Source organism: Halichoeres trimaculatus, unplaced genomic scaffold, assembly GCF_033239565.1.
Source record: "Halichoeres trimaculatus isolate MK-OKI-2021-1 unplaced genomic scaffold, fHalTri1.1 fHalTri1_scaffold_2, whole genome shotgun sequence".
Lineage (NCBI taxonomy): Eukaryota > Metazoa > Chordata > Actinopteri > Labriformes > Labridae > Halichoeres > Halichoeres trimaculatus.
Genome location: NW_027437180.1, coordinates 17,550,646 through 17,574,285, shown reverse-complemented (window position 1 = coordinate 17,574,285; position 23,640 = coordinate 17,550,646). Strand labels below are relative to the sequence as shown.

The window sequence follows — 23,640 nt, the reverse complement described above, 5'->3', positions numbered from 1 at the left end:
GGAGGACAATTTCTTTTCATTATGATCTTTGGAGTAAGTCAAAATACCAGGTGAAACTTTGAGCATGCTGAAATACATGTTCTTGAATAAAGTCCAAATGTTGAGGGAAAAGTTAAAAATTTAATTTAGGTGGACAGTTTATAAATTATGAGATACTTATGCATATAAATGCTTCTGGGTCTGTATATCTATCAAATCCATGGTTAGCAAGTAGAAATGTCATGTGCTGATCAGTGCAGTTGCTGTTGAGGTTTAAACAAGCACTAAATGCTTGTAAAATAGAGGTACTCTGGTGGTTTTTAGAATCTCTGGGTGAATAAACCAACATCATAAACTAGAAATATCTCCCTTCATCTCCTGGAGAAAGCAGAACATGCATCATTCACTACTCTGACTATTTATTTCTCTCAACAAGTACGTCAAGAACGTGCTACGTCAATTCCTCCCCAAAGAAAACTGTGTCAAACTCTCTCTTGCTGCCAAAGAAGCAAACTGTTAAGGTCATGTCTCCCTCTGAGCAGAAAACTGTGAGTCTGTGATTCAGCGAGAAACGAGATGCCTTTCTCCCCCTTTTTTTCCTCCAACAACAAAAGCTGAGAGTCAATATATAACTCTTGACTGTTCGCCAGTCTAGAAGAGAGAGTGGTGGCACCATTTAGAGCCAAGTGTGAATAGACTCTGACAATAGAACAGACAGTCTGTGTTTGTGCAGTCAAGAACTAAGATTAGACAGCCCGAGAGGGATTCCCTGCTGTGGAGATTAGCTCCATTTATAATGCTTTACAAAGAGAGCTCAGATGGACTAAAACACAGTTTTTCCACATCTTTTACCCTCTTTTTCTGTCAGTTTATTCTATTCCCATCCTATAAAGCGTTTTAAGCTCATGGTACTTTTTTAATCTATTGAAATCCATCACAGATGGCTTAAATAAAACAAAATCTCTCTGCTCCTCTCTCCAGATAAAACGTTGCATCTGACCACAACAAGTAAACACACACAGCTCTGTCAGAGGACAAGCAGCCTGAATATGTTTGTATTGAACTGTCCAAGTAAAATCATTTTCTGTGAAACAAAGCATACCTTACTAAAAATATGCTTAAAGAAATCAAACAGACTGTGTGTGTAAGCTGCAGTCTTATTAGCCATCAGTGCTGTGTTTACCGTATGTGCCTAATGTTTATACTGCACCTGAGATTTCTGTTTGAAGCATGCATTCACAGCATTGCTCTGCAAGTTTTCAACATTTGTCTGCTGCAAGGATTTCCAATCCCTTCATTGTTTTTGGAGATTAAAAACTAATCTCAGACAAAGGCCTTTGACATTCAAATGTAGAGCTCCACAGTAAAATCTGCAGAGTGCTGCTCCAAAATGACAAATTTACAATCAATACAAAGTCACACACAGCCAACTAAGCCAGAAGAGTGAGCAATGTATCCTCGATAACAACAGCTTCGTATTTGCTTGATGAGTCTCACACATTTCAATGACCTCAGGTATTTCAGGGGATTTTGACAAACTGCTCTAAAGGTGAAGAGTGTTTGGTGTTAAAAACAAAACAAAACTGAGTGATATCAACTTGATGTAAACATAAACACGTCTCATCTTCTGTTGTGCTAATCTTTTCATCTTGTAGCCTGATCTCTTGCCTCTGTGGGTCAAGTGTTTCAGCCGGACTTACAGGTCAGATGACATATTTCAGTGTCGCCTCTGCACGCAGTGACCCCACTCAACCCTGATGACTGTGAGCTAAGGTGCACATGATCAGACCATGTTTGCTTTTGGCTTCTAATCCACACATTTTCGACCAGATCCAGCTGCTCTCTTTTTTGTAATCTTGTGTTTTCAGACTTGCAGTGTTCCTGAACATATGCTGCTTTGAAAAAACCTCACTGTACTTTAAAGTCAAGGTCTGTCTACGGTTACTTTCACTTTAAGTCAAGAGCTCATGAGATAAAGAAACTCACCCTTCAGTTTCTCCACCACGCTTTCCCCGGCCCTCTCCGCTACTCGCCCATCCTCCCTCTGATAATGGTCGTCCAGAAATCTGGCGGTAGCTTCTGACAGGTGGACCTTTCCCGCCACGCCGAGCTGCTCCATCAAGTTGGCCAGATTGACATCATTTGACCAAACGTCAAATTTGAAGCGCTTCATTCCCAGAATCCCGCACAGGACCGTGCCAGTATGGACGCCCACTCGCATGTTGACGGTTTCACTAGTCTCCTGGCAGAACTGCTCGATGGCCTGGATCATGCCCAAGCCCATCTCCACGCAGCAGTTGGCGTGATCTGGTCTGGGCTCAGGGCAGCCGGCGACACAGTAGTAGCAATCTCCCAGAGTGCTGATCTTCTCACAGCCAGTCAGTTCGCAGAGCCGGTCGAAGCGTCCAAACAGGTCATTGAGAAGGCCCACCAAGGCAGGGGCGGACTTATTGGCAGACATTTTGGTGAAACCCACAATGTCTGCAAAAAGAATGCTCACAGGCTCCATGCGCTTCATATTGAAGGGCCGGAAGATGATCTGCCCCCGAGGGATGGAGGTCTTCTTTCGTTTGTGGTTGTGGCGGTGGTTATTAGGGTGTGTGGCACTTTGGGATTGTGAAGCTCCCCCGCCTCCGCCGCCAACTGAGACGGCCGAGGCAGAGCAGGCACCAGAAGAATAACGCTTGCCAGAGTTCTCGCCACCACCCTCGTCATCACCTTGCTTCATCAACTCGTCTGCTACTCGCCTTGGCATGACCGAGTGGATCATTCGCTCCTTCAAAGCCTTCTCCACCTCTAAGTCTTTGCCGTGCATGATGGCCTGGCCCACCTTCAGGAAGGTGCTGCGGGACCGCACCTCCGACATGATGAACAGGTGAATGCCAATGACATGAGCGCAGAGGTGGAGCAGAGCTTTAGCTGGGGCCAGCCAGTGGAGTGTGTCTCCTTTCCAATCAGAGCCAGAACCCACCAACCCAGTGCCCCATCCAGTCGTGTCATAACTCCTCTGAAGCAGGGGCAGCCACTCTAATGCCTCAAACAATATGGAGTAAAGGAGCCCCAGCATGACCGAGGCATACAGGCGAACATGGAGGACACTGTAGAGCAGCAGCAGCACCTCCATGCACAGGGAAAATGTGCCCACGGGAGAGATGCAGGGAGTGGGAGGTGGTGCTTCTCTGTTTGATGAGAAATACGAGGCATTCCCGCCACCAGCCCACCCCAGCTCAGTGAAGCCAGCAGTCTGTATCTGTGGAGCTAAAGTGATGGCAAAGGTGATGGCGATTAAGAGCAAGGAGGTCTGGTTGTACAGCCACGTGTAGGGCTGGGTTAGGGTGAACAGGAAAAGGAGCACAAGGAGGACTAAAAAGGAGGCAGTGGGGACTAAAAAGGTCACAGGGTCACAGCGGTTGCTGTTGACACCAAAGTACACCCCCCAGAGTACAGCTGACACTGCCAGGTAGAACAGGACATAACGGAAGCGCCGCTGTGTCTGAGGGAAGCACCTTTCCTGGCACGCCTCCTCTAGGATGGCAGAGTCAAACTTGGGGTCCCAGCACTGGGCAGCAGAGCGTTCAAAAAGGGGCGGGGCTTCCCTGTGCACCCTTGAGGTGGAGGTCAGGGCCGGTCTGGAGTCTGCTGAGCTGCAGCTGGAAGAGATACTGTATTTATGGAGGTTAGGGTTCATTTTACTCACAGCGCCATAGCCTCCAGCTCCCCCTCCTGCTCCACTGCTGGCAGCCCTCAGCGGCTCATGTTGATGCACGTGTGGCGCGCTGTTGGTAATCCGCACAGTCACGGCGCCATCACCGCTGGAGTCACAGCTCACCTCCGTGCCATGCATAAGAAGCTGCCGGTGATGTTGCAGAGTGGCCATGTTGACTGATGTGACGAGAAACGAGGGGGTGTTAAATATTAATAATATCTCCTCATGGCGCTCAGGCAATCAGACAGTGCGTGGGCGCCGTGTGAGCACATGTGGCAAGATGAGGGGGGAGAAGAGAGGGACAGAGAGAGGGAGCAAAGGTGTTTGTTGGAATAATCACACTGCATGTATGGTGAGCACGGCACAGACGTCTTTGCTACGCACACAGCAGCCTGCACACTCACTCAAACAAGACGCGCCGTTCCAGTTTCTTGAGCAGTTCATTATCCAAGCCCGGGTTTGCGTCAGTACTCACATTACATGTATCCTTCTCCAAAGAGGCTCTGGGTTTGAGCCCGGCTTTCTCCCCAGCTGCGGTAAAAACACTGTCATCATTCTTTCTGCCTCTTGAATTCAACATCCTTCTCGGAAAAGGAGAACGTTGTGATGCAACGGGTTTTTAATATGCCTTCATCAACTCATTCATGACGTTACATGACTGGAAATGAGCTCATCTGTTGGTGCGCAATATCGATACTGCAGACATTACAAAGTCAAGGCAGGAGAAACACCCAGATTTTTCTTCATTCCACAAAAAAAGGTTTGTTTGCGTGGAAAAAGCGCCGATCAGGTCCAGGGCTGCATCGTGTGAGCGGATCCAGATTCAGGCTGTCAACAGTTGGCGTTGTGCACAGCAAGTGGCTGCAAAAGTTACACTGTCCCTCTTATCTCCACGGCATGCGCGACTAATGGCCCATTCACTCTTCTTCTAGCTTGTAAAAACACAAAAATGTCAGAGTGCGAAGAGAGAAGCGAATAATAATGTGAAACACCCAAAATTCCCTTATCGTCTGGAAAAAAAAACTATAGAAAAAAATACTATGACAGAACTTTGTATGAATCCACGCTCGAAACAATCTCTGCTTCCTCTCTACACACGAGTTACCTTGTGTCATGCGTGACTGTGACTGTTTTCTTTAAAAATCTGTGTGCACACAGTTCACTGTTGATCAAAAAGCAGATGATGTGTAATTAATGCAGCTTTACCTTCATCTACACCCCCTCTCATGCACGGCTCACTGTGCTAAGGATTTGCATTTCTTTAACCCATACATTCTTCTTCCATCTTAATCCCAGTGGGTCCTTGAATATAATCCAGACTGAGTTATTTTGGAGCCCTGTCCAGTCCAAGATCCAGACCATGAGAGGCCTGACAGGCAGGCCTATTCCCACGGATCCAGCCTCGTCCTTTCCTGAACTCCCTCTCCGGATTTCCACCGTTTATTCCCCCCCTGGCTTCCAAAGAGGTGGTCGGGGAGGGGTATGCGCTATTCAAAGACGCGTAATCCAAAAGGAGAAGAGCAGAAAATACCATCCACTGGCCCAAATTAGTGTAGGTTTGGCTCTGCTGGGAGTGTCTGCAACTTGTTGCGCGCAGTTGGCAAAATATACAGCTATGAGGAACAACCTCGGTCGGAGCAGGCTGGTCTAAAAATAGTGATGATCAAAACTCTTGCAATAACAACACCCACGGAGTGTAAGATTTGACTGCTTTCATAAACTTGGTGAGGAATAGCTTTAGCTCTAAATTTAAAAGTGCTCCTTCAAAATCACGTCGTAAAACGCGTGTGAAACGTCAGCGATAGGCCCCCTCTTGTTTCCAAAAGCTCCCAAACTTTTTTCCCAGGCCGTATTTCCTGAGTTTGGAGAGGAGACCCAGTTAGGAGTCTCTGGTTATTTGGAGTTGAGGCTGGATTTCCTCCTTTCGCATTCCCCCGGAGCAAAGAAGCACAAATTTTAAAAAATAATCCCACGAGCAATGAAGGAAACAACTTTGAGGGCGACTTCGGCGGGATTAACAAGAATCACCCCACAAACAGCAATCTCTGTTTATCCAAAGCAATTCCTTGGGTCTTGGTAGCACTAGTTTTCGCTGGCATGCATGTGTCCAACAAACACAACACTATGCGCTCTGGCTGTGGTGCGTCCTCTTCCGTCCGCCGCTGGTTGCCTCCCTTTCCCCCCTGACACAGCTCTCTGTTGGACTTGGGGACTAAATAAAAAAGGACTCACAGCGGGAGTTCAGCGGCTGGGGTGCTGTCTTATCCGGACCAAGGTACTCCTGTGCCACCATCTCCGCTGTGAGTGGGTCGGAAATCCTCACCCAGCTGTTGTGGCGGTGCGGGTTGGGGGGACCAGTCTGTCAAGCACCAAACAGTTAGGGAAAATAGCGTTTCCGGTGTTCTTGCTAAGAGCCTGTAAAATGAATTTTTCCACATGAATGACGTCTCGGTGAAGTTTGTGGTCCGAAAAAAAAACAGATTCGCATTACATTTGACTTGTATTACAAAATTAATATCAGAGATGAGCAAAAACAACACTCCGTTGTTTAAATTGGCGATGATATTTGGATTCACAGAGAAAAAAGGCTTTTTTCAGGATCACCCCTAAATCCCAAGGAAGTACTTCTAGATCTTGTTTCAATCAAACCAAGCTTTTCATCATTTACTTTTTTTGTAAGTGAATATCACTTCACTGCCCAAGTTACTTTTAATAAGCAATGTCACTAATTTATTATTTATTTGCTAAAAGTAATTATTTGGTTTAAAGTTCCCAAATACAATGGGAAACATGAGAGTCTGGTAATAGTAACATTAGATATAGCACTATATTCATTCCCAGGGCAGAGTTTTGTTTGTTTCAGCATCACAGATGTGGTAATGGAAGTAGTGAGCAACTAAGTAACAATACAAAAAAGTGGAAAATAATGCACCAATGAAACTGAATAAAATGAATAATTAATATATGTCTAAATAAAAGAGAACAGAATAAAATATCAAATTAAGATGTCCTTTACAAGTGTGGCTAACATTTAAAAGAGCAGTTGGTGATACATGTGATGTAGTGACAGGTGACAGAGATAAAGTGACACCAGGAGTGTACAAGTTGCAGTGTGAGGTACAGGAAATAAATTATTTATTACTTTTATAAAATGTCATTATAACCAGAGTTACACAGTAGAGCTACATTATATTTGCTAGCTTAGCTTAGCTTAGCTTAGCTTAGCTTAGTTACAGTAAAACAAGAGCAAATGCCTGCTGTTTTTGCCCTACGTTCCTACTGAAAGGCTAGTCGGCCGATCAATCGGTGCTGATTTCCTTAATTTTGGGGGATCGGTGATCTGTGATCGGCCCATCCTTACATATGAAACTGATCTTATATACCTCTGGGAAGATCTGACAGCCAGCCATTGTTGTTTTTTGCTCTGAGACCTAAAACTCAGGACACAAGCTTTTTACTTCCAAAAATGATCGCAGATTGGGGTGAGGTGGACACAGTTGTCCAAAGAAAAGAGAAAATTGTAGCTAGCTAAACTCCATCAGGATTTCCAAGACCACTCTGTGTCATTAATCTCCACATTCGAGTCTGTTCACAGCATTTCCTGTCAGGTAGGTCATGTTGTCTTTCTATACTATCTGAAAATTACACTTTAGTAGAAGTAAATATATCATGATAGGGTATAACTTTGATTAAGAGGTAATTCGCGGCAATAAATAGTACATACGTAAAAGAAAATCAGTGTCTTCCCATGAAAATTAGCATCTTTTTCATACCTTTAGGTAGATGATGATAAGGATGCTAACTTTTTTTTTTGCTAACTGAGTCCTTCACAAAGACTTTTAGTGTGCTCCGTCCCAGATTTGTTGGCGGAAAGGATTTCTTAAAATCCTAATTCGCCGCGCACTTCTATCTCCGTCCAATCAATATTTACGTCCGTGTACCCCCAGTGTGGCCGAACATCCGGGTAACTACCCAAATCCAGACGTCAGTGCAAACGTTCTCTCATAGGGTCAACAGGGTTAATTTCGTTATATATTCATTAGGTAGCTCAAAAATAGTCATAAAAACAACTGTAGAGCTGATTTTATTCGCATTTTTTTTTATTTGGGGTTTGTCAATTCCAGTTTCTTAGACTATTGGTAAAATATTCTTATTGCTCTATTCCTCAAATTAACTCAGTTTTATCCTCCAGAGAATGGAGTGTGACAACAAGTGATGGAATATTCCACACAGTGTTGTATCCAATAAGCTCTAATGAATGAGTGTAGAGTTTCTACAGAACTCAAACTGGTTTGTGCTTTTAATTTGAAGACTTATTTAACTTCCGGTTAGATTTTGTTGCGCTCATCTAACTTGACGTTTGGTCGTGGCTGAGTATAGAAGCTCGTGAAGACGTTGAAGTCACACGTGAACGACTGCACAAAGTTACACTGTGCAGTAGCTTCTTTTTGTCCTACAATTGTGAAGTATTTAATCCCCAATAATACGTTTCATGAAATGTGAATATGATTTTAAATCCTACGTTTATAACAAAAAAAAAAGAGTTAAAAAAATAATTTCTGAAGCTTACTATGAATTAGCTAAAGTTTTTGTTCATAGAAGTGCTCTCTCTTACATACAAGGGTTCACTCTCCAGAATGAAAGGAAGAATAACTTAGTTCATCATTTAGGCTAGAGATTTAGGCTATGCTAGTACTGTCTTGTTTTGACGCATCAACAAACTATATGATGAGATGAGTTGTTAAGGAATTACTTGAATGCGTGTCTCACATTAATAATAAAAAAAAAAGGATTCAAGAGGGACCAAAAGCTCAACTTGAACTTTCATTTTTCCCACTTGGGATTTTGCCTTTTATGTTAATTTTATCAATTCTTGTGAAACTGTTATATTTTTAATGCATATCCCAGTCTTCACATGTCTGGAGTGAACTCAACAGTTACAACGTACGAAGAAAACAGGAGGAAGAGGGTGGAGGAAGGGTGGTTTACTGTGCAGTGACCCATTACACAATTACACTGATCAATCCAACATGTCAGCAGTGAAATGCCCAGTGTTGTAAGAACATAATTAGCTATTATATACTCAATCTATTTTAAGCTGCAGATAGTAAAGTGATGAGATTGTGAATAGCAGGTGAATTGCTTGAAGATAAACAAGGTATCACAGGGTTACAATGGTGACTGTGTGTGATTGTGTGCTTGCCCATGTGTGTGTCCTTCCTCTTTGAAGGCACAATCATGTTTAAACTTTGAATCCAATAAAGCAAGTAATCCTCAATGTACAGTTCAAGTGACTGTATCGTGTGCGTGTGTGTGTGTGTGTGTGTGTGTGTGTGTGTGTCTTTCGTGCGTGTGCACATGGCTGAGTGTGTACATGGCGTGTGGGTGGCGTGTGCATGTGTACGAGCTTATGTTCGAGGGCTTACAAGAGAGGCTTGTTTGTAGAGTTGATAAAGCTGCACTGATAAGTCTGTGCTAACATTAAGTCCAAAACCAGGGAGCGCTGCCTGCCAGCTCAGCAAACAAAAATTACACACACACAATATATGAGCTCAAGCACATATTTACACAAGTTGCATTTATTACACCTGCAAAGGTGTGTTCATGGTGTGTGGCACGTGAGTGTGTGTGATTCCTGGTGTAGTTGAGTGGGAAATTTTATTGACCTCCTAGGGTGAGAAGCAGAACAGTTGCAGGTTTTCTTCCTGAACACTATTGACATCCATCCACCCATCCATCCATCCATCCATCCATCCATCCATCAATTTTCTATACCGCTTATCCTGTTCAGGGATGGCTGGAGTCTATCCCAGCTGACATTGGGCGAGAGGCGGGGTACACCCTGGACTGGTCGCCAGTCAATCGCAGGGCTACCATTGACATAACAAGCAGAAAAAAGCATTCTGTTTAATCTGTTAGGCTTTATTTGGACAGCATCACATTATGACCAAAATTTGTCCTAATTCCTTACAAAAGCAAGTGTCCAAAAGTTTAAGTTTATATATATAGAATGTTGCTTCAAGAGAACTCATAGGGATATGTGTGAGCAAGCACTGGGCAACAAAAGACAGGATGACTTCCTTTTACCTGGTAGAAACTTTAATAAAAGTATCCTAACTCATGGTAAGCCCCTCTCTGCGAGACCAGAGGGCCGTGGAAGTGGGAGGAGAACAGAGAGTTATTGGAATAGTGAAAGACAAGCAGGTTTAAATTGATACTGACAGTACTCAACTCAACTCAACTCAACTCAACTCAACTCAACTCAACTCAACTCAACTCAACTCAAGCACTTTAAAAAAAACCACAGCTAAAACAAAGTGCTGTAACTAAAAGACAACTCAGGCATAAGTAAATAAGTTAAAAAAGAACAATGGTACAGGCACTTAAAACATGGTTTCATTGTTCTTGAAACAATTTAAGGACAACAAAAACAATTACCAAAACCAAAAATTTTGTTAAGATAATGTGTCTGATATGACAGGATTTGGTCTGATACATCACAGAATGGAACAAATAATATGAAACAATACGATCCAATACAAATGATACTGTACAATAGCATACAATGTGATATGGTAACAATAGGGTATGAAACAGTATGGCATGATGTGGTATGATACGGTACAATATGTTACGTTATGCGATGCGATGCGATGCGATGCGATGCGATGCGATGCGATGCGATGCGATGCGATGCGATGCGATGCGATGCGATGCGATGCGATACGATACAGTATGGTATGACATTGTATCATTCAGTATGATACCATACGATAAAATACAGCCTGGTTTGACATGATACGGTGCAGTGATACAGTTCTATACAATTTGATACAATACAACAAGATGCGGTCGAGTTTTTATATAATATGATACTCTGCAATAAGATACAATTTAATACAAATAAAGAAGCAATACTATCAGAAAAACTACAACATGATATGTTAGAATTTGATTTAAAATAATCATTTATATACAAAAAGATCACAGAATCTATTATAGAATAGAATAGAATAGAATAGAATAGAATAGAATAGAATAGAATAGAATAGAATAGAATAGATTAGAATAGAATAGAATAAACATTATTAATCTCTGAAGGGAAATTCAGAGTGTATAGTGAAAAAAATCTGATTATTTCAATCAATAAAAATATATTTGATTATTGCATAATAACATATTAAGTTTGGTGCAAGAGTTGTGTTTTAGGTTGATTCTCTTTGATTTGTGATATCAGTATTATCCAGTTTCTACAGATTTCTTCACCACTAGTGTGGCAGTTTGGAATTTGTACAGCATGGCTGATTTAGTTAATCACTCTGCATTGATTTGATTTAATTTACAGAGCAGTTTAAAGCATGGGGGGTATACTGAGCCCTTACCTCCAAGTGATCACATATGGTTTGACATACCGTTTAAAAATTAACTGTGTGTATTCGTCAAAAGTTATCATAATTCACTTTTTTTTTCCCTGAGGCAGAGACACTGACTTTCCTAAGAGTCTTAAGCAACTTGTACACAGCAATGATGTTGCAAGAGCCCTGGTGTGAAAAATATTACTAGATTTCATTAATTGTTTACATTTTAAGTTCATTTGAAAACTTCAGCAGAAACCCTGCTTTTGTTTTCTTATTCATGCTTCTTTAAACTGTCAGGAAAGTGTCACCGAGGCTTTCCTTTCACTGTTGGACTTGTTGATATCATCTGAAGACTTGCTGATTTAACTGATCTCAGGTCACTGGACCCAAGTTTCTCACTCTGTTGTTAGATTTATAATCTACAACAATTTTCAACACTACAAACCATCCAAGCCTTCAAGTTCAAGGTTAGCTTCAGATTTATGAAATGTGCCCTTAGTTTTTGTTCATCAATGTGTGATTGTTTCACCAGACTGAACATACTGACATCCGTAGTTTCCAGCACAACTTGAGTCCTTTTACTTTAACTGCATCATCTTAGTGTGCATCTGTTTTCACTGGGTATTGGCAATTTTGTTTTGCTTAATTATAGCTTTTGAAATGAAGCAAACTCAAATAATGTTTGAGATTAGCCTAAAGGCTGATGAAAGATGATGATGATGATGATGATAATGTCTATAAAGATGGTGATGATGATAAAGTTTGGAACAGACACACTAAACCAGCAACAGAAGTGCAGGAGAACATTTTCCTCCACAGGATGTCCCACATGTAACCCTATTCATTTTCTTTTGTTGTGGATCTCACTGAGCTGTACTCACAGTCACTCTGACTCTGCCACACTGTGTGGTTAATGAGAAATTAGTTCAGTCAGGCTTTGATGTTGTTACTATCTGATTCCTGGTACACAAACACAAAATTGTAAGACTGGTAAAAAAAAAAAAAAAAAAAAAAAAAAAAAAAAAATCACACATATCATCATCTAGTGCTAGCATTTTGAAGCTGACTGGGCAGTGACAGTTTTTCACACCAGGCGTGTATGGCTGCAAAAACCATCTGACTGAGATTGGGTAAAGTTTCTGCTCATTTCTGCTCTTTTTGAGCAAAACAGTTCTCCCCTCCTGTTTAAAAATCAAAAACCAGCAGCCAGCATAAAAACATTAAGTTGCTTTTAATTATCGACTCTGCACTACAGCTTCAGTCGGTTTAACAGATTGAGAGGAGGCGCCTCCTGGTGGCTACTTTCTGTCACTGCCAGGTGAAATAAACTGATCTGAAAAAAAAAAATCTATAAACGTGTTTGTTTCTTTTCTTTTATCTAGCACGAATCATAGAACTAAGATTTTAATTCATGTTGGTGTGTATGAACACTAATGTGTCTGTGCCATTTCATTCTGAAGGTGCAGTTTCTTCTGTTGAAAGCCCTGTGTCGTGAGGATGAGAGCCTGTGCTTTCAGCTTGTGTTATCCCAAACCACTCTTTTAATGAATTTTGCAGCTTAACAACTGAATGATATCAATTATATATTGAGGGGAGGAGATCTCATCTGTAATGTTTTGCCTGACAAAGGAAATGAAGGGGAGGCGGCATATTTTTCAATGTTTTTACTCAAAAGAAATCACTCAAGAAAAGACAATTACAAACAGCCTGAAAAGGAACGAGTCAAAGATTTAATTTTTTGAAATGCCCATGTGGTGTGCAGTTGTGTTAAGGTAAACAAGCAACAGTTCAGAGGGCGGAGAGCTGCGTAGGCAACAAATACAAGCTTACATGAACAGAAAGCCACAAATTTAAGGAGTAATGAACACTGTTGTTGTCTTTTATGAGACTGCAAACTATGATTTTGCCTCTACATTTAACAGGGTATGTTACAAGACAGAGAAATAAAAATACAGCACAGTATATGATACTGCACAGTTACTAAATGACTGAATTCCTGCAAAATCTGAAGACCAGACGAGAAGCCATCTTTCCATTTAAAAGTAAAAACACAGCACAGCAGTTTGCTCGAACAGTCAAACTTTGCAAACAACACGGAAAACAAAAGTGTAGCTGTGTTAACTACATCACTGGCAGCATCTTTCTTTGAAGAAGAAAGACTTTGAATAAATATTGTACAAACTTGAGAAAGGGAGAAATAAATGTGCAGACAGTGAAGCCTTCAGGTGGAAAGATTACCATAATTGTTTTGGGGGTTTTTTCACCCAAAACCTTTATCGAAATGTTCTCATTGTAACCAGCTTAATATTAAGGGTATGTCATAGTTATTTGGAGATTTATTTAATGCTTTTCTGTCACACTGTCCTCATGTCAAAGTCATCAGCTTGTATCTCAAAGCCTCCAGGTCTGCTTGGTGCATCTACACATTTTCAGCTCTTCCCCTCTCCTCCTTTTCAGTCTCCACAAACATCAGACATTGTTAATTATTTCAGCACACCCTCTGGTTGCTGCTGATGCTGCCATCTGTCTCCTCTGTTCCTTCTCCAGCTCCCCTTTCTCCTCCTCCATCTCACTGCTTCCTCCAGCGATTCTTTGGTTTCTCCTCACACCCTGGACCTTCACAGGTGCCAGGGAACGGGGGTGGAGGTGCTGGTGCAGCCTTCACTGGTGCAGGTGTGTCACTGGCCTTGCTGATGCTACTGAGCAGAGCAGGAAGCTCGTGTGAGATAGCTCTCTCGATTTTCTCCAGCAGGCAGCCAGAGCTCCAGCTGCAGTGGTACGACAGCTGTTTGAAGCCTGAAACGGGGTTTACACCAAAGAAGTCCTGGTAGGCCTCCTTGTCTGGGAGGTCAAACTTGCTGACGTTGGTTTTGGCAAGAATAGATTTGAAAATGTAGTACTTGTCTGGATCATTAACAATGTCTTGGAAGACTTCGTAGGGGTCGCTGAACCAGCCCAGCTTATCGTAGTAGGTCTGGAGATAACGGTCTACCAGCAGAGCATGGATGCGCACACGGATACCATGCTGGCGGATGAAGGCGATCTTGTTCTCCATTTGATTCTCAATCACCTGAAGATAGCAAAGAGGAAGAGGAAGAGGAAGAGGAAGACAAACCCAGAATTAGGTGAGTTTTCTTACAGAAGAAGTTAAAAATTTCTTCTCCTAATCATTTGTTTCACCCACTACGCTCTGCTTGTGAAAGATGCCTGGTGCTCCCAGCCCAGCACAGCTCTGAATCTCTAGCCAGACTCTTCTCCTCTGTTGTGCCCAAATAATGGACTGAATTACCTAACTCTATATGATCCACAGAGTCCCTTCCTACTTTTAAGAGATGTCTGAAGATTCATCTGTTCGGAAAACACTTAATCTGACCCTTCTCCTCTTTGTCCTCAAGGGTAGAATGAGTCAGAAGGTCTCAGACCCAGCTCTTAGTGAATTTTCAGCTCTAATTGCTGAATGTTGTTGAAGGTTAAAGTATATGGTTGCAGCAATCGATTGTGGTTAGCTGGCTAGATTATTCTACATTATCAAAAAAAAAATGACAGCACCTGCAGTCAAATAACTTGTAGCACTTTGTTGCACTAACTAGGTTTTTCCCTCTGTCTAAATTCTTGCTTGTGTTGTATGTCCCTTTGAACAAAAGTGTCTGCTAAATGAAACTGTAGAACTGTTTATTTATTTTTCAGATCTTTTATATTAAAATGTTTTTGTAATATTGGTAAAGTAGCTCAGTCACAGCAGACAGGAAACTATCTGTGAAGATGGACTATCAGAACGTGTGAATGTGATTTTATACATGAAGTCACTCCTGCATGTGTCAATGTTAGTTTATTCCTGTGTATCTGTCTATTTCAAGAAATCCTGATGCTACAAATGAAAACCTTGCCTGATTGAGGTCCTCCAGCAGAGACGTCTCCTCCTTTATGAACAGTTCCCTGCTGGTGTCTGCAGAATAGTCCAGAGGCCAGAAGGAGCTGACGTACACCCTGGGAGGCTCTGTGACGTTGATAAGTGGGGCCATGCTCCAGAACAGGGCTCCATACACCCTCATCAGATCCTGGGTGCTCAGACTGTCGGCCTTGTTGAGGATGAGGCGGATCTGGGACTCACGACCCTTCATCTGCTTGAAGAGCATTTCCAGCTCTCCGCCCACGTCTAGCTTGGTGGGGTCAAAGACGAGGAAGATCAGATCAGCTCGATCAATGAACCACTGGCACACCTCGTTGTACGGGTAACCTGAGGGAGGAGGGAGAAGTTTGACCTCTGTAAAAGTATCACAGTTGAATTTCTATCCATCAGTCACCCTTATGCTGATGATCAGTGTGCTGCTGGTGGACGAGCACGTTTGTGGCGTTTTGCAGTTTTGTAGAGAGAAATGGGCTTTCAAATAGTAAAGTCCAAGAAAATCTGAAAAGAGTGCGTACAGTTACACCAACAAACATGTTCAGGGCAGAGTTTCTTAAAATTAGCTAAATTATGTCAATAGAGTGGACCCACTCTGAAGTGGTTGATGGCCGAGCCTGGCTTTTAGTTCTCTGGATGAGCTGACCAGGATCTTCTTTGTCTATTTAATTTTTGACAAGCACCTCAGAAACATTCTTATAAAACAAAATGCAGATTGGATAATGAATGGTTAAAACATTTTATTGTGAGTTGCTTGATTGTGTTTATTGACCACAACTAAATTATTCCTCACATTAACCTAAAATTTAATCAGCGTGAGTCATCTTTCAAAATTTTTTTTAATTTGTATCCCTAAATTGAAATTCTTTTCCCTTCTACCACATAAAACTAGTTCACAAAAAGAAAAGAGAGTGAATTATATTTTTGGTTCAATGTAAACCAGTGTTCACCTCTCTCCTGCTGCTTGCGGTTTTCAATGATGCCCGGCGTGTCGACGAAAGTGACCCTCTCCAGCAGCTTATGGGGCATCTCCACGCCAACCAGGCGCTCCAGGAAACCTTGACCAAACTTCTCCAGAGGAGAGAAAGAGCGTGAACTGTCTGCTGCCATGACGATGCCCTCTATGGTCCGAAATTTCTCGCCGTGCATTATGACTGTGTACTCTGAGGTGGTGGGCTCAGCACCTGTGGAGGGGGAAGAGGGAATGATTTAACACAGTGTGAAACAGTGAGTGTAGAATTTCAATTGGCAGTTTGTTGCTTGGTTTAATTCTAGCAGATAAATGAACCTGAGGTTTCACTTCACACTCTATTTTTTGTAAAATTCTGCTTTAATAACTTGTCATTTTGCCTCAGGTGATGCTACATTCTACTTTACAAAGCATTAATTGACACAATAATGTTTTTTTAACCTATTATTAATGACTTTTATTTGGCTATTTGCACTTAATACCAATTCCTCTAACAAAAGTTACCTCATATGCAGATTTTCTGATATTTTTTACAATGCTTTCACATTCATTCATATTTAATTGAACAATAATTGATATTCTTGAAGCTTTCTGGGTGATTCACTGCAGTTATAACTTGTTTGTTGTTTTCTCTCTTTCTCTGAACTCTCACTAACAAGCTGTGTCTCAGATTGTCAGGTGTGTTTGGTGTGAACTGTGTGAACCTGTGTAGAGTTGTTGAGAGGTGCCGTGAAGCCCCAGCAGGTAGTTGATCATTGAGGATTTGCCCACACTCCAGGGTCCCAGGAACAAAACCATGGGTTTGGACGTGACTTCACCATCTGCAGAGTTAGAGAAAAAAAAAACAGACTTAGAAAAAGAAAGTTCAAGAAAGTTTTACAAATCAGTTTACTTCTGTCTGGTTCTCAAGTTGAAGCATTATACTTTCCAGGGTTTCAGACCAAAGGCTCCTGATTTATGTAAATAATGAACTTGTTAGCTCACACAGTCATTTCTTTGGAGATCTTTTGGTTTCAAATTTCCTCTGTCATCACCAGATAAATGGGAAGTTATAAAAAAACCTTTTGAATATACATGTGATTCATGTAAAAGTATTTCCATTCTTCACCACAAGGGGTCCCACAGTCACATTTCACAGCCTGCAGCCCTCATCCAGCTCCAGCACAACTAATCCTCCCTGCTCTGATGTGTGATGGCATAAAGTTGTTGGGAGTCTAGCCCACATAATGTCCCCTTCAACTGTCAGCACAGGGTCTTTATTGTACGTCTCTGTTTAATGGTTTAAATAATGTCAGGATTAATCCCATTTCTGCTAAAGTTGGACTTTCTGCCTCATTGTTTCTTTGCTGTTCAAGTGTTTTACCAAAACTGTGCACTTCATGTACTTTAACGTGGGGTGAGATGATAAAGAAAGTTTGACACTGATGTGTGAAATCAACACTTAGTATTAATTATAATTATCTATTTATGTGTGGACTTTTAAAAAAAAAAAAACATTTAACAGAGTTTGTATTGTGGGCCCTGGTGCCTTACAAAGTTTTAGGATTTGTTAATTATTGATTTAGTTTTTTAATGGTGGTGTTAATGCTCAGGTATAAAAGAAAAAAATCACATTAGACTTACACATCTGCATAATATTAGCCTGCAAAGCATGTTTGTTTTATCCTGTTCTGCCAAAATGTGTGAAATTCAGTTTGTTTTACGTCTCATTGGGTTTTTTTACACACTTACTATATACTATATATACTTTCTATATATTATACATAAACTATTTTTTGTGTTATTTCCTAAAAAGTTTAAAGTTTAATTCTGACCGGTCAAAGCCCCATTACAACAGTAATTAGTCCTCAACTGCAAAGTCATCACACGTTGTATTAAACCAGTGTATTAAATATTCCAGCACATTTCACTTCTGTGTGTTAATGGTGTAGCAAACAGACTTGGGTCTGCTAGCAGTTAAAACCAGTAAGCTAAATACCAAGTGGGATATTTTTATATCAGATCTTGTCTTGTTGGCTTCATATATTCAGTTTAGGATGTCCTGATACAGACTTTTTTTTTACTTTTGCTCGGATCTGATTTTTTCATTATGTGTTTTGCCGATACTGTTCAGATAACGATACCTTTCTCTGATAAATCTCGTACTTCATGAATCCGGGTGATTCCATTGTAAATGATGAATGATATTGGTTGTATAAGGTGAGCCCTGTTGGTACCTCCTCCAGGAATTCTCACTTGTTTTACTATGATTGCTTTCCCAAAAGGAGTATTCTCACACAGCGTTCATGTTTGCAACATAGTTTGATTTACAGCAGCCATAAAGCGTTACAGTGATGAAAACAAGTGAAAACTTGTGATCGTCCCGATCACGTAATGAAATCCGATACTATCTGATCCTCCACAAATAGCCATATCGGGCGCCAATATCGATCAGTGTATTGGATCGGGACATCCCTACTTCAGTTGCTGATCACCACAAAGTGCCTCAAATCATAAACACAACGACGGAAGGTGTGATTTCTAAGTGTGCCAACGGCAAAATTTTGAGAAAAAGGAAAACTCAATTAGGGCAGAAATGTTGATATAACTGTTTTGTCTGGCGTTTAATGTGACACTTCAGCCTGTTTCCACCTTACTCTGAATCAATACTGATAATCTCATCTTGCAAGATAGATGGATTGGTTGCAATGGTGGCATTAGCAGCTGGGAAATCAGAGCTAATATTTCTTTAAGTTGAACACGTAGACCAAGTTATAAAATCCTTATCTTGCGCTAACCTTTTTGTAGCTTTAGTTAGTAGCCAGGTAATACACAGAATAATGTGCAGCGAATGGGTACGTAAAGTCCTGATAAGGTGAGTGAGACTCTGAGCCCTGCTGCCAGGATTCTAGAGAGCATAACCACCTGTACACAATACATTATCTCTTACATAAAAACACACACTTGTGTATCTGTTCATGCTGTTTTATGGTCTCCAACAGAAAGTTAATTTACCTGTAACTTCATGCTGCCTGAGCTCATTGTACTTATAGGCCTGCTCCATGGGTTTGATGGCAGTGTGGTAGATGCTCAGCAGCTTCTTCATGGCAGCTAGACACACACACACACACACACACACACACACACACACACACACACACACACACACACACACACACACACAGGGTTGTTATAATTGGGACGTAATGGTGAGACAACATTTTGGACAAGAGAATTATTAATGTTCTTGCAGCCATTACTGATTACAGCACATGCTTTGGCAGCTCATGATGAATCACCCTCATAAAGTTTATTGAATGGAGCTGAGGTGATTAACACAGACTGGCTCTGCTGCAGCACTTTGGCCTCTTTGAAATGAACCAGTCTGGTTTTAGAGAACAGAGAGGCTTTCATGCCCAGGACAGAGTTACACTATTGCACTGATTAATCACCTTGCCTTGAGATGTGTTTGCATGCTCACACACATACACACACACGTTCTAAAATACACACTCTCAAATACCAGCCCCAGGAACGAGACATCATGAAGCAATTTTCAGAATAGTTTCAGCAAAACTTCCCAAAATTGTCTCAAACTTCCTTTCATTCACAGACAAACACATCTGTTTTTCTTTTACACTGAAAAAGTTACTGTAAACACTCTGCTGCGTTCTCGTTTTAGTACAACACTTCAGGCATTTCCAGAGAAAAGGTCTGAAAGACTTCAGAAATCATGGGCTGCCCAGAAATGTTATCGTTGGACATCCAGTTTTTGACCATCAGGATGAGGTTTTCATTGGTTTTTTGTGTGTAGGTTAACTGAGTGTAATCCATTTTTCACACAGCAGTTATTTAAAGCTGTCTTTGACTCTTACCTGAGAACTCTGCTGAGGGTTCAGCAGCCAATCGCAGCGTGTTTTCAATGTGGGAGCGGTCCCTCTGCGCTGGGCCAGCTGCTTCAGCTTCCTTATGACCTGAATGGAGGATCAGAATGTCAAGGCTTGGAAAAGAGCTCCCTCAGGCTTCTATTCATCTGATTGTTTGTTTGATGCCCATTAGCTTCCTATAGACTTCCTGGTCCTATCATGATTTATACACACTACTCATTGAACTATTACAAATACAGACACACCAATAAAATGTAAATGCAGAGTACTGGTTAGGTGCATATCATCTAATAAGTTTCATTCACCAACTGCATAATTGCTTAAAACTGATTACTTGTGTTGGATCAGTTAATTAGACCTATGTTTCAGAAAAACACTGCATAAAACAGGAACACAGTGTCGCAGCAGCTTTGGAAATGGTAACTCTCAGGGCTGGGACAATATGCTATTCTTGCGATTTGATTCTATCACGATTTTTGGGGTGCCAATTCGATTCAAATTGCGATTCTTGTATACTTACAATTTTTGCAGTTTTTAGTTTGCTTTCTTTACACCAGACCATGTGAAAAAAAAGTTGAATGATGATGAACATGCCTACAGACTATATCAGGAGCCATATTTCCCCATAAACTTCACATCTCGTGAGTCAGAGAGAGAGAAACATTTCAGCCTCTGCTGGAAAAAAGTGGAAACTTTTTTTCCAATCCTGTTTATAGAAAAAAGAGACTGAAATGGAGAATTTGAGTTTGAAAAAGAAAATCGATTTTTAAACAAAGAATCCCAATTTTGATATTGTCAAACAAAAAATCCAGATATATCATTTTTGCAATTTTTTTCCCAGCCCTATTAACTCTAGCTAACTTTGGGTGAATCTATACTTTTTTTTTTAAAGGATGGCACACACACGCTTTTTCCCCACAAAGACGTTATATCTGTGTTAAATTAACTGTTTCTTTCATAAATCTGTAGAATTAATATCGTGCTCACCCAAACATGACAATATAAATGTAAACACTGACTCATAATTCATGAAAAAAACACTTGTAGTGGAATTACAAACCACATATATCTACATGATATGTGTTAATCAAGCTGTTAGGGTGTTTTTTTGAATGAAGTATGTAAATTTTTATGGCACTTGACATTCTTTTGTACCTGTTACTGCTGAAAAAGGACAGTCACAAAGACAGCTTTACTCTTTTATCTCATACAATCATTGTTAAATATGTAACTAAACCACAATCTGTCACCCAATAAAGCTGTCAGAGATAATTAGTAAAACCTCTGTGGACAAGGTCAGAAAATAAATCCCCTGCCCCCCAGGTAAATGGTTTCCCTTGGGATAGTGACCACACCATCTGTGCTGACTGCAGACATGACTGTTATATCAGGCTGTTGTCCATCCATCTCTGTTCTTTTCCTCGGCTATTTCAGTTTGTTTATTTCTGGACCAGAGGCTACTGCTAATTCCCCTTCAGCTACACACAGTGTCAGATTCTGGGGGTCTGGTGTGTCAGGGGGAGGAAGACAAGAAGACAGAGGCCTTTGCTGTTATTTTATGACCCGTCTTAGTTATGGACTCCCTGTGAAACAAGACGCATGCTCCCAGATAATAACTAACTTAAAATATGAACACCTGAGATCATGTCATGTGCACAGCAAATTATTTGTAAATAAGTCTGTTATAAGCTTCTTACAAATATGTTTATGCTAAAATTACAATTTTTAGTTGATTACTAAATCTCAATAAACAGATTTTTCAATTACTTTTTTTAATTTGCAATTTTGTTGTACTAATCAATAAAAAAAGTAATATTCTAATTAGCATTAAAAAGAATATATCTATAAATAGAAAGAAAATATTTTAAAATGTATATATATATATATATATATATATATATATATATATATATATATATATATATATATATATATATGTTTCAAATATTTTCTTTTGAACATTTGGTCTATTCTATTTCAAAATGTCCAGCAAACAAACCACCATGAAAACACTTATCTTATTGCTAATTGATGCATTAAGGCAATAAAATGACCTGGTAACCAATACAAATGCACATGGACGCCTGGCTTTGCATTGCCTTTTTTGTCCTTGTATGTCTTTTACTGCTTAAAGTTAAACCTAGACAAAAATCCCTAATAATTCTTTTGATTTTCGTGAACCCTGCCTGCTATGTAGATGGCACAGAATAAGTGAGTAGCTCTAAACATCGGGCTCTTTCATACTTAGTTTCTAATTTCTGACATTAATGTTTCTGTCAAATTTCCAAATAACACTTGAGGTTTCTGTACAATAATGAACTCATGAAGCAGGATCAGATTAAGTGTCAGGGACTCAGCCATCAACTTGAGAGTTGATATTAACACCCGGACATCACATAATTGCATTCATCCTTAATTACAGACAGGGCGAGTGGATGGGGAAGGATTAAATGTAACACCATCTCTGCTGCTCGGCTCATCTCTGTTCTGACTCTCTGACAGGATGAAGGCCAGACATCAGCCTGTGTCGTCACTGAGAGGATTCAGGTTTCTCTCTGCTGGACCCACTTTGACGATTAAGCATGAATTTAAAGGCTAAATCAAAATAAAATAAACTCAGGTTGTTTTCATTTTGTACCTGTGGTTTGAGGCGGTGCAGAATCCTCAATCGATACCTCCTCCACTGTCACTTCCTCAGCTTCTACAGGTTCCCCCTCTGCTGCAGGGGCCTCCTCCACCATGGCTTCAACTGGTTCCTCCTCCAAGACCTCTACAGAGTCTGGCTCAACCTCTTCCACAACAGGCTTTGGTTCTACAACCTCTGGTTTAGGCTCTACAACTACTTCAGTTTCTGGTTCTACAATCTCCTCTGCCTCTGGCTCAGGCTCTGGTGCTACAGCCACTTCAGGTTCTGGTTCAGGCTCTGGCTCTGCGGTCATTTCAGGTTCTGGTTCAGGCTCTGGTTCTGAAGCCATTTCAGGTTCTGGTTCAGGCTCTGGTTCTGCTGCCACTTCAGGTTCTGGCTCAGGCTCTGGTTCTGCAGCCACTTCAGGTTCTGGCTCAGGCTCTGGTTCTGCAGCCACTTCAGGTTCTGGCTCAGGCTCTGGTTCTGCAGCCACTTCAGGTTCTGGCTCAGGCTCTGGTTCTGCAGCCACTTCGGGTTCTGGTTCTGCAGTCATTTCAGGTTCTGCTTCTGTTGTCATTTCAGGCTCTGGTTCTGGTTCTGCTTCTGGTTCCACCTCTGGCTCTGAAATGACTTCAGGCTCTAGTTCAGGTTCTTCAGTCACTTCAGTCTCATGTTCAGGCGTTGAGACCACAGCTTGTTCTGCCGTCACCTCTGGTTCTGTTTCTTCTGGTTCCTCTGGTTCGGTTTCAGCAGCAGCCTCTTCCTCAGCAGCTGTGTCTTCCTCCTCCTCAGCCTCTGGTAATAAAGTTTCCACACTTCCCTCCTTGGCTGCCTCCTCAGGTTCCTCCTGCTTGTCTTCAGCTTCATCTTCTGCATCCTCCTCTTGAGCGCCGTCTACCTCTTCTTCTTCATCTGCTTCCTCCTCTGTGGGCACTACTACTTCTTGCTCCACCACACTTTCCTCTTCAACCTCCTGCACTGCCTCCTCAGTTGTCACCTCCTCTTCATCTGCCTCTTCGTCACTTGTTACCCCTACAGTTGAAGCATCCTCCTCTGCAGGTGCTGTATCCTCCTCCTCTTCCTCAGGCTCTGGGGATGAAGCTGGCTCCTCTGCAGTTTCTGAAGCTGATGGGGGTTTGGTGCAGGGCTGGCACATAGCCCTCTCTGGGGCTGGGGTGTCATTGGAGGAGGTCTGGGTGGCGTGTTCCTCGGTTGTGTCACAGCCGCAGGA

General features: G+C 41.4%; 2 protein-coding genes across 3 annotated transcripts in view; both read right to left on the bottom strand.

Annotated features, from left to right (window-relative positions):
* Positions 1–6,023, bottom strand: part of LOC141803819 (adenylate cyclase 9) — a 50,951-nt gene extending 44,928 nt beyond the window's left edge. For both annotated transcript variants that reach the window (XM_074687835.1, XM_074687842.1), the window contains exon 1: positions 1,966–6,023. In XM_074687835.1, the coding sequence (XP_074543936.1) occupies positions 1,966–3,856 (1,891 nt within the window). In that variant the 5' untranslated portion in view covers positions 3,857–6,023. The remainder of the gene's footprint in view (positions 1–1,965) is intronic.
* Positions 6,024–12,760: 6,737 nt separating this feature from the next.
* LOC141808642 (sarcalumenin) lies at positions 12,761–23,640 on the bottom strand. Its single transcript, XM_074695318.1, has 7 exons — positions 22,422–23,640; positions 19,772–19,870; positions 18,912–19,007; positions 16,622–16,738; positions 15,898–16,131; positions 14,931–15,280; positions 12,761–14,113 (listed from the first exon to the last, which is right to left on the bottom strand). Exons 1-7 carry the CDS (start codon positions 23,563–23,565, stop codon positions 13,613–13,615), a joined length of 2,541 nt encoding a protein of 846 aa, XP_074551419.1. The 5' UTR covers positions 23,566–23,640; the 3' UTR covers positions 12,761–13,612.